At 37.9% G+C, this 11601-nt stretch overlaps 1 protein-coding gene across 1 annotated transcript in view; it reads right to left on the bottom strand.

Moving 5' to 3' along the window:
* Positions 1 to 116: 116 nt before the first annotated feature.
* Positions 117 to 11601, bottom strand: part of COPB2 (coat protein complex I subunit beta 2) — a 30662-nt gene continuing 19177 nt past the window's right edge. The window contains exons 11-22 of the mRNA XM_060638785.3: positions 11014 to 11102; positions 10823 to 10929; positions 9528 to 9671; positions 8774 to 8904; positions 8263 to 8470; positions 4325 to 4435; positions 2931 to 3145; positions 1443 to 1535; positions 1169 to 1349; positions 953 to 1021; positions 730 to 801; positions 117 to 502 (exon numbers count right to left, since the gene is read on the bottom strand). Coding sequence (XP_060494768.1) covers positions 407 to 502; positions 730 to 801; positions 953 to 1021; positions 1169 to 1349; positions 1443 to 1535; positions 2931 to 3145; positions 4325 to 4435; positions 8263 to 8470; positions 8774 to 8904; positions 9528 to 9671; positions 10823 to 10929; positions 11014 to 11102 — 1516 coding nt within the window. The 3' untranslated portion in view covers positions 117 to 406. The remainder of the gene's footprint in view (positions 503 to 729; positions 802 to 952; positions 1022 to 1168; positions 1350 to 1442; positions 1536 to 2930; positions 3146 to 4324; positions 4436 to 8262; positions 8471 to 8773; positions 8905 to 9527; positions 9672 to 10822; positions 10930 to 11013; positions 11103 to 11601) is intronic.

The following is an 11601-nucleotide window of genomic DNA, read 5'->3' as shown; positions in this document are numbered from 1 at the left end:
GAGGATGAGATCAAGAAAAAAGGGTTAAGAGAATGTGGGCTGATCCCTAGGTGAGGTGTAGTTTTGGTTCAGCCTTCTAAAACTAGAAGCTTATCTTCATTATTTAGAAAGGAAACTTTTGAGTATTTTCATTAATTCAAAAGATTTTATGAGATGTGATCTAGTGACAGTATGAAAAAAAAAAATCAAAGCCCACATCTGTTTTACTTAACAGGAAGCAGTGATTTAGATGCGGCACATAAACTCCTAGAATGAGGAGAGCACTGTGCTCCCAGTGGGCTACAGCCTTTCCATATAAAAAAAATCTCAGGAGTTTCTTAGAGTCCAAAGAACTGTGGTCACGGTGGCAGTCAACACCTGTCCTTAATAATGGCCTGTGTAGCAAGGTTCACGGGAAACATTACACTTAGTCATCCAAAATATCTTCATCCAGGTTGATGTCTGTGGTGTCAATATCTTCTAATTCCAAATTATCCAGATCTACTTCTAGTTCGAGTAAACTCTGCAAAGAAAAGAGTTATTGGTAGGTAACTTTTTGAAAAGTTATCGGATTCCTGATCAAAAGAGAACCAAAGCAATAGTCAAGAGGGGCATTTTCTCATTTCAAAGCCCCTGCTCTGAAAGTGATTATGTCATTGAAATGCAGAGGCCTGCACATCCTGTGGCCATTCATGAGGAGGGAGGAGTGAGCCTGGGGTTCCCATGGGAAGTTTGGGTATAATGTCCTACCTTTTCTTCTTTGTTGGCTGTGTGGGAGGTCACAATAACTGGAGTAGGAGAAGCAGGTTTCCCATTAAGTTCCTGAAAGCCCAAGTGGAGAGAATAGAAAGATGAAGGAATTTATTCAGGTAATTTTCCCCCAAGGAAAGGCTGTTCAGGATTAGGAAGTGGGACATGGTACTTAAAATGAACAAATCTTAACCAGATTATCTGATTAAGATATTCTACTGACCTGCTGAGCTGCAGATCTTGAGGGCTGAAAGCCTTTTGCCTCTTCCATAACATTTCTTTCTTCATTTGGCTATCAGAATAAAGCAATGATGAATAAAGCAGTGTAATCTGAAGTCCTAATTCATCTATGGACTTGGCCTAAATCCCAGATATTAGCTCTCAATCCACCAATAATGTATATAAATTATAAATGAGGCCTGGCTCCCTGGCAACTCACCGTGACAAGTGGGTACTGCTTGGCCGGCCACAGATCAGCATGTGTTTCCTTCACCCATTCTTCCACAACAAAGGCTTCTTTTAATCCAGGAAAAAGGTTTTCGTACTCTGTTGGATCAGCAAGGGATTCTGCTGCTTTCTGATTGACTTTTGAAAGATTTTCTCTCCAGAGTTTTACCACCCTGTTGTAGGTATCATGAAACCAAAGGGAAAGTGAGTTAAGTATGCTCTAGTTTTTATCTGAACCATTTGTTCCTAAAATTAAAAGTCTGTACCTTGAAACCTGACTAGGTAAGTAAGTCCGGGCCAGGAAGGCAGCTTCTGGCAGTCGGCCAGTTCTAATCAGGAGTTCCAGGCAAGCATCAAGCCTAAAGATTAAAAAGGAGAGGCACTAATTATCAAGAATAAACAACGAAGTGTAGATGTAGTGTTGCAAAGTCAGCACTTCCTCCCCAGCTTCCACACATACTCCTCATTTCTGTCACTGAGCCATTAACTGGTCAGCACCAGTGTGTTACATAATCAATGGACTCCAAGAGTGTGAGAGGTAGGGCAGTTGGTGACCATTTTCAATCTCCTAATAACCTATTTTAACAATTCCTAAGAAGAACCTAAGGGGGCTTTTCAAGACCAGCTAAGGCAGCTTATAAGCAAGCACATTTTAAGAGCTTTCAGGGGATATGGGAGCAGAAACTCGATTTCACAAGTGGGAACATCGAGGGCGGTGTCTCGAGTGTGGGCTGTGCACAGCAATGTAGTGATGTCCAGCAGGGCAATGTCCTAGTGTCTATTTGGTTTCTTTTTCAAAGTTTGATAAAGTGGATAATGTGTTTTAGAAGTCGTATGTTTTTCAAAAAAACAAAACACAGGTTTTTGGATATTAGAAAGGTAGCAGTACATACACCACACACATTACCTACCACCCTCAGCATCAAATAAAAGTCATAAACAATATTTTGCAGGAACACATGAATACTAAATATGATAAAAACAAGTGGCATAAGAGCAACTAATAATAGCATTTCGGAGTTTAGGTCAGGTTTTGCTATCAAGTAAGTTATAAAAAACTTTCAGGATATTTTTGGGTTTTTGAATTATGGACCTATTCCTACACATATGCAAATTTACAAACACATTATAAATACACATTGGGGTGCACAAGGTTTCTATAATGAAGCATGAGGTTTAAATGTATGCAGGGCAAGGTTAATGAATACTTCGTGTTTTACTTCATAATATGGTCAGCTAATGTTGAGATGATCTGGTCTGCACTGACTGCTAACTTTCAGAAGTATATGACATTTTTATGCTTTACAGTTGGGACTCAAATCTAGAAGTAACTGGCATCCTAAACCCCTTTATTCTTGCCATGGACAGGTCAGAATTACCCAATTTGGGCAAAATTATTTGCCTTTTGAGTACTATGGGAGCATCACAACAGCCTCCTGCCATGGGAAAATAAAATGGCTCAGGCAGGGCTTTTGAGAAACGGCTTTCATGTTTCTCTCAGTCCAAACCTCCTTGAACAGCTCATTTTGCTCAGACATTTCGACCAAATTGGTAAGAACATCCCTTGCTGAAGGCCAGTGCCACCAAGGTAGGACTGTGCTCCAACTGCCCCTACTAGCCAGGGTCTAGGCCAGGCATCCATCTGTCTCTTTCCAGGGTTCGTTCCTCTCTCAACCACCCTCAAAGTTGGCGAGTGCGGAAATCAGTGCTTTAAATTACTACACTCACCTTTTAGACCTTGATTTGATACTTACTTGCCCTGTAAAAAGTAGCTCATGAATGCCACATTATTCTTGCCGTCTCTCTCCGCACCCTCTGCTAGTTTATTCACCATACTAGCATTTCCAGAGGCAGTGGCCAAGAGCAACAGACCCCCATAATCCTGTGCATGGTGCAGGCACTCCTGGGCGAGGCCAAACTGACATTTACTAATGGCAAGTTCAGCAAGTTGTTTCCACTTCTGCTCTGACTGTAAGAAAGAGTTTCCAAGTAAACACATCTATGGAAATAAACATTTGAGTTTTCAACATCAATATTCTTCTGTTAACCTGAGTATTATTGTGCTGGTAATGGGAGATATTTTACACATATACTGAGCTGTGCTTGTTAAATTGGTTCTATCAATCAAAATAAGAATGTAGTGACAAAATGTGTAATGAGAAAACAAGTTATTCGCATATACAAAATTCAAACACAAATCAATTTTAATGATGCATGAATAATCATCAAACCCATGTTATTTTTATTTTGTAATTACCCAGTAAGACTAAAAGTAATACTATCTAATTGGAATTTTAAGGTAATTAGATTGTAATTATTTTAATGAATGATTTCATACCATTTTTTGAAAGAATAAAATTATTTCATACATCCTTAAATATTTAACAGTAATATTATCTGTCATTTGTAGCTTCTCAGAAATCAAAATACTACACATTTAGATTATCTTAACATAGCTGAAATTTATTTAGCACATTTGAAATGAATTTACCAATAAATACTACATGTAAACCATGGTTGGGGGCCCCTCGATATGTAACAGTTCATTAAAATGTCATTAAATTGTGTCAAAATATTAAAATCTTTCTTTAAAACCAACAACTTTCTCACTAATTTGGGATACTGGCAAATTAGTGCTTTGTCTGCACTCCTAGAGTTCCCAGACTATAATATCTAGTATCTTACATCTTTTGCAAAACAGATCTCCTATAAGCTATGAAAACATTTTTTCTTCTTTTTTTTTTTGAATGTTTATTTTTGAGAGAGCACAAGTGGGGGAGGGGCAGAGAAGGGGTGGGGTGGGGGGAGATAGGATCGTAAGCAGGCTCTGTGCTGACATGGGGCTCAAACTGAGGAACCACAAGATCATGACCTGAGCTGAAGTCAGACGCTCAACCAACTAAGCCACCCAGGTGCCCCCAAAACACTTCTTAAATCAGAATGCTAAGAATATCTGCAGTAAAATCCATTTAATTTAAAGACTAACAAAATGCATTTTTTAAAAGATCAAAGAGAGGCACTAACGTCACCAAAGAGTGTCCCTAATGTGCATTTCGGAAAACTTTAATGAAGAGAACTTACACTAAACACACATTAAGTACCTACTAACTTTTGCATTAGTTATGAAAAATCATGACTTAGTACATACCTCTGCTTCTACTGCTAATTGGTATGCAATTTTTAGTTCTCCAAGCTGAAGAGCAAGTTCAAAGCGATGCTCAGGATCTGTGGATACTGTAAGAGCTTGTTGCTTGAAGCCCTAAACAGAGAATAGATGTAACAATGTGTGGGCAGACTGTGTAGATTTACAGTGCACACACAGCAAATCATCATTGATCCACTCCGTCTTGAACTAAGAATACCCTGCTGACATAGAAACCCCACGGCCTAAACAAAAGAAATAGAATACTCTTTAATGAGAAGACAGAAAAATTAAGGAGTCATTAAATTAATTGGTAAGAACCAACCCAGCAGAGAGATTTCAGTCCCACAACGCTGTTTTCTAAGCAGTGAAAGTTGACTGATGTTAGCTAGATAAACTCCTGTAAAACTGGTAAAATCAGAAATTCAAAAGTAAACAGCTGTCAAGAACAAGATTTTGGAAACTTGACTGAACAAGAACCATTTCAAAAAAAGAAAGGCACAGTGGTGTAGACCTAGCTGTTCATAATCTACTCACTAAGCTAGGCTTAGAGTCATCTAGTCCAGTCCCTCAAAGAAAAGCAAGTCAAATGTAAAAGTCTTCCTTTCAGTTTTTCGTAATCTAGGTCATTTGGCAAACATTTGTTTCCAGGTCCTAATGCCAATCAGGTATCCTTACCTAGGACTTTACTATTGGTCTTACATCCACTTTATTTATCAGCCAGCGTTCCAGAGGGCAGGAAATCTAAAACTGTCTTCCATTTTCCACTGTGTCATAAAAACAGGCTTTAAAACCAACTACTATAATTACCAAATTAGCTTCTCCTCTAAGAGTACTGATGGGAGTCTACACTGTGGGCAAGTTTTTCAGCTCTATGGATGCGGTGTGTTGGACAAAGCTCAGACTTGAAGAGACTTCACTGGAATGAGGAACGATGCTCAGTTACAGGGGGGTTAAGAGGGAGGAACTGGGCAGCTTTCCAAGTTCCGGCTGGATCTTCAAGATGGCTGTATCACTGTGTTTAAAATGTTTTAACTTCCCAGACTATCCAAGCTGTCCCTCCTCTCGTTCATCCATCTGAACAATGTAAACAAGGCATTCTGAATAATCTGCATACTCCTTTTCTTTCCTAGCAACTGGTATAAATAATAAAAATCCAAGAACAGAGTATGTAAGATCTATGGAACTCATCAGACATAAGCAAAGCAGATGAAATTAGGTGGACTAAATCAACTTTTGTTTTCCCCCAAATCCCCACTGAAATGACACTAAAAGGATTCTTTTTTTATGAAACAAATTCTTTTTTAAAAAGTATTTATTTAGAGAGAGAGTGGGAGAGGGGCAGAGACAGAATCCCAAACAGGCTCAGCGCTGTCAGTGCAGAGCCCTACATGGGGCTTGATCTGAGGAACCATGAGATCATGACCTGAGCTGAAATTAAAAATTGGAAACAACCCAACTGAGCCACCCAGGTGCCCCTAGGGCATAAATTCCTTAGGATACAGAAAGACAGAGGAGACCTCTGTAACAAAATTTTGGAAGCTAGAAAACTGGCAGAGGAATTTAAACAGTTAAAACACTAAAGAAAACTAATCCTAAATCAGGAGTGAGGACAGCATAGAAACAACTTCATTCACACATCAGGATCCCCAGTGGCATCTCATGGAAGGCAATGCTAAAATAAACAAAACTGCCTGAAAGTCTCTGTAGCAAGCAGGTAAGAAACAAGATACCCCAGGTCCCCACTCCTCTCCTCCCCCAACCTCTGGACACACACAGAAGACAGCAAGTTTATTCCTCGAAGAGGATAAACTAGAGGGTTTCCAGTCTGAGGGATATCTTATACATCTTTCAAGAGGAAAATAGGAAATTATGAGAATAGAGATTGAGACTAAATGAAATACCAGATGCTGAGACACCAACCTGTTTTCTACTTTGCATCCAGAATGATGGTGATTTAAGCTCAATCTTACCCCTTGGGCTGTAAACCCTAACCAGCCTAAGGGGTAACACTTACTAAAATATCAACAACCTGCGAGCTATATGTCAGCTAGAACAGTACCTGGTGCAATGTTCAGTGTTCATTAAATTCACAAGATGAACATATGGACCTTGAGCATCCCTAATCAAATGGCCCAGCCACATCCATAGTGTGAAGTCTGTATCGAACAAGACCTCTCACAAATTCAGGCCTTTTATCTGCTTCTTAGACCTCTCCTCTTAAATGAGGGCCCAAGGATCATCGGATGCGTGAAGAAAATCTCTAACAGGAAAGGCACAGATCAAAATGAACCAATAACAGCAACCTGAAGGAAGCATACCATGAAGGAATAAAAGAAAACCTCAAAACAACAACAAAACCTATCATTCAGACCCTGAGAGAAATAAACTTTTATCCATACACAAGAATAAGATTTTAAAAGTACAATAATAACAAAATGAGACTAGTGTAGGTGGCCCAACATTTCACTAACAGTTCCACAAAGAATACAGAAAGCTAAGGAAGGACATCATCAGAGAAATGAATCAAGAAAATCTCTCAGAAATGAGTGTCCAATTAAATAAGCTTGTCTAATACCCAAAAAAATGAATTTGTTCATAATTGACCTCTACCAAGGCCCACCATCATAATATTTCAGAACAATAGGGACAAGGTCCAAAAAGCTTCCAGAAAGAAAAAACAGATCAGGTACCAAGATCAGTAATATAAAGCAGTAACACTTCAATAATAACTAGAAGCTAGAAGGCAATGGAACAAATGCCTTCAAAATTTTGAGAGAGAATTGCCTCCAGCCTAGAATTCTGTATCTAGTTAAATAGTCAAATAGGTTTTAGAGGAGAACAATGGCAGTTTCGGATAATCAAGGTCACAAAAAACTTTACTTCCAATAATAATCCTTCTCTCAGAAAACTACTGAAGGACATGCTCCAGCCAGATAAGGGATTAAACCAGCAAAGAAGATAGGGGATACAGGAAACAATGGATCCAACTGAGAGGCAAAAGGAAGGCCCAACCTGATGGTGAGGGGATATCCATGATGATAGGAGATTTCAAGGAAATCTGGAGAACCACCAGAATCTAGTGAGAATTAACTCTAAGTACACAGAAAAATAAGCAAAGGAAAAAAGACAACTCCAGGGAAAACAATTGCAGGAAGGGAAAGCTACACTATACTAAATGGTTCAGCTGTGAGCAGTGTTTACATAGCTCTAAAAATGTAAACACTGAAAACTGATGTAATCAAAATCATCCAACTATAGTGGGAGGAGGACAGAAAAATGGCATGTATGTTGTATAAGTAGCAGGAGAGAGAAAGGTAAACCCTCATCTTCTACAGAGTGTTAAGTCACAAGAAATGCCTAAAGCTCAGTAACAGCATACATTATCTAGAGATGTAGAAATAAATTCCAAGAGAATCAACCAAAATAATTAAACTTGCACTTCCTTTAGGAAGCAGATATGATAGAGGGAAGGAAGTGCTGCTTTTTTTCCTTGAGCCTTGAAGAACTTTATACTTTGTGCACAACTTTGACTTAAAAACACTCCATTAAGAAAAAAACCTACCACCAATGCTAAATTTTATGTTATGTATATTTTACAATTAAAAAAAGAAAGAAAAGAAAAAGAAAAGCCTGCTAGGATAGAGAGAGAAAATGCAGGGCAGAAATGAAAATATTGATAGAATGGAAAAGAAGTCTACAGAAAGAGAAGACTGATAATCATTTCCAACAATTAAAGAAGGTACTAAGGGCATTAAGAAAGGACAAGGAAGCATATAATAAGTGACTTAAGTTTATAGGAGAAATTCCACTGCCATAAGGAAATCCGTGGCAATAAAGAAATAGTATTTTCAAATCCACATTAACATTCTTTTAAATTACTGGTTTAAAGAAAAAAACCCACAAAAGAAAACAAGCAAAAAGACAAAACAAAATCCTTTTACCTGCTTTTCCAGAAAGTGTGCAACTCTGGTCCTCTGTTCTTTTGGAATGGTAGGAAGAACTTTATCAGCCATGCTAAAATCCCTTCTCATGACAGCTGTCTGGTATTCCAGCACTGAAACCAAGAGAGAGTAGCTAACGATGTTCAGTTCTTTATCCCCCAGATAAAGCCTGTTGTCCTTAGGAATATAGCCCAGAAGATACATTGTTCTGTAATAGAAACAGAAACTAATTTAGGAGTAGGCCCAAATTAGTAGGTAAACATACACACACACACACACACACACACACACACACACACACACACACACTACCTCTTGCTCAAAATCTTTCCACTTTGATGCAATTTTGATCAACAACAGCCCATCTATTAAAACTCTAACACTGAAAAATCAGGCCCATCACTGCTACAGGCCAGCAATAAGTTTCATTTAAAAAAAAAAAAGAAAGAAAAGAAAAGCGTAATTTTAAATTTAGGATGCTTAAGACACAAGCAAAGCAATTCTCAGTTACCTATCCAAGTGGGCAATGGTGACTATTTCTCCTCCAACATAATAATTTAATCTGTTCACAGAACTCGTGTAAATGAAGCAATCGCCTACCCACAGCCCTGTTTTCACAATTTCCTGAATCTCACCAAGAACCTGCAGAGAGAAGAGTCTATTATTACCTTATTCAGCATTAGAAATCCTGTTACAAAAACTGAATATGATTGGCGGTGATAAGGGAGATTAAGAAATGCAAAGTAAAATCCTACTTCAAGAAAGAAAATACTTCCCTGGAATTTCTATCTTTTTTTTTCATTTAAAAACAGATTCCTGGATGAGTATTTATAATATAAAATCTCACTGCTGCATCAAAGCTGTTGATCTAAATTTCTTATATACATGAAACTGGAATAGGAAGTATTTCATAAAATCTTCCAGGAACATCTCCACGATAGGTGATTTATCTTTACCACTTGAGAGCTCATTTAAATCACTGGGTAAAATGTCTTAAGACCAATAAACACCTAATTTCCTTACTGAAAGATATCAAAGTCATCTGAAGATTCCCTAAAATCAAAGTGCAAATAAATATCTTTTAAACATATATACTTTCAAACTCTGATCTTTGAGCCAAGGCTTTCATCTTCACATTTCACCAGACTTCCTTAAATGTTTACTTTCCTCAAACCTAACTTAACAGAATGTTAAAATCAGTGAAGTTAGGTTACACGCATATAAATCATTTAAGAATGAAGGTAAAGTTGTGCTGATGCAGTCACCTCAAAGGCATCTTCAATGCCATCTTCTGTAACTCCTTCATGTGTTTCCTGTGCAGCCAAGACTTTCTCCGACAGATACTTAAGGATAAAAAATGACTCCTCGGTGGCAATACAGACCAGCTCTCCAGAGTCAGACCAGAAAATCTACAACATGACAAACAGAACAGACAAATGGTTTCGGATTTCCGAGTGGTATGACAAACTGCATACACTTTGTTTCTTACAAGATTCGTCTTAGGACAGTAAGTACGCATTGAACAATTTTATGTAGTGCATAGTGGGTATATACATACGTACACAGATACACGAACACACATATATATACATACACATGTGTATGTATATGCATTTAGAGGGTGGGCTGGGCTATTTGGTCTAGAAATGGAAAGACTAAAGGGAGACAGGAAGGAAACTGTCAGTGAACAGTGGATATAATGTAATTTAGGAGCAGCAGCCTATTCACTATTGCTCTAGAACAGTGTTTCTCAGCCTTTTTTTTTCCCATTATCACCCACATCCACCCACCCAGGAATGTTTTTAGACATTTTTCTCCTAATCACCCTCACCTACAAAATTTTAAATCCATAGATACTATATATATTATACATATACAATTATATAATACGTGTTATATATAAAATTATATAACATATATATGCATACTGTATATACACACATATAATATATATACTTGCATAACATATAAATTCATGTGAATATCTATGCTTTATAGATAAAATTTTCTTCATCCTCAAGAAGCAATTTTTGCCGTTGGGGTACTAGTGCTCACTGAGAATGCATGCTATAAAAGATAGAACCAGGACCCAAGAGAGATGGATTTGTCTCCAAAGAATTTTGTGACAATGAAAGCTGTCAAAGAAGCAGGTAGTTCCATAAGGTAGAAAACTTTGTCACTGGAGACATTTACCTAAAGTTTAAACAGCATCAGGGAAACTATGAAAAGGCTTTCTGATCTGATCCTGGATCTTTCCAAGTCAAGACCTCTCTGACTTCTTGTCTTCAAAGCAGGCTTTTCATACTCTGTCAAACGCCATTTCAAATATGAATAGCACTTGGCATTTGTATAAGTTTTCCTGCTTTTCAAAATACCCAACATCTACCACCTCATTCAAATACTGCAAGTCTGATTTTCTAAGTAATCTTGAAGTAAATGACACTGTGTCCAACACAATGGAACCAGGACAGCTGGGTACAAGGACATTTCTTTGCCTCAGGGACTCAGAGCTTCTCACAAAGTTACACATTCTAAAAGTGACAGTGAAGGGAAAACTCACATGTTTGGGCTGAATTTCAATTCTGCGTATGAGTTCTGTATTGTCCCAGTCATAGAAAGCTAAGCCGTTTACAGATCTGACTCCCAATAAGAAGCCTCCATAGATACCTGAAAAGACAAAAGATTTTTGGGTAGATGTTTCTGAGCCATTGCAAAGCTTCTAAAAATCTATCATTTATAAATAGCACTCACTTTCTGCTCCAAAATCTGGTTTAAAGGATTTTTTTTCCTTAAAGTTCTTAAATATCTTTACAACACTGTTGCTCTCTCTTATTGCATATCTGGGGGGAAAAGGAAGGCAAACACAGCATGTTATATACCAAACCATACTTCCATCGAATGTCAGAAATATCTTCAGGTATACTTGAGTAATGACTTATGAGTTTCACACTGTCTGTTACACAAATTATTAGGGTTTACAAGCTATTTTAAAAACTGAGAAAGACCCAACATCCCTCAGTAGATGAGTGATTAAACCAACTGTGGTACATTCATGCAATGGAACACTGCTCTGCAAAAAAGGCGACCAATTACTGACTCATGCAACAACATGGACGAATCCCAAAAATACTGTGAACAGAAGAAGCCAGACATATAGACTGGATATTGGAGTTTCATGTATATGAAACTCTAAAGACAAATCTAATCCACATGGTGAGAAAAAGCAAATCAGTGACTGGGGCCAGGGAACTATTAAGGGAAAACGAGGATTTTCTGGGGATGGTAGAAATGTTCTCTGTCTTTGTGCTGGCGGTTATAGATTGTATACATTTGCCTAAA

The sequence above is a fragment of the Panthera onca genome, chromosome C2 (assembly GCF_046562875.1).
Source record: "Panthera onca isolate mPanOnc1 chromosome C2, mPanOnc1 haplotype 2, whole genome shotgun sequence".
In the NCBI taxonomy this organism is placed as follows: Eukaryota; Metazoa; Chordata; class Mammalia; order Carnivora; family Felidae; genus Panthera; species Panthera onca.
This window is presented reverse-complemented; position numbering and strand designations above follow the sequence as displayed.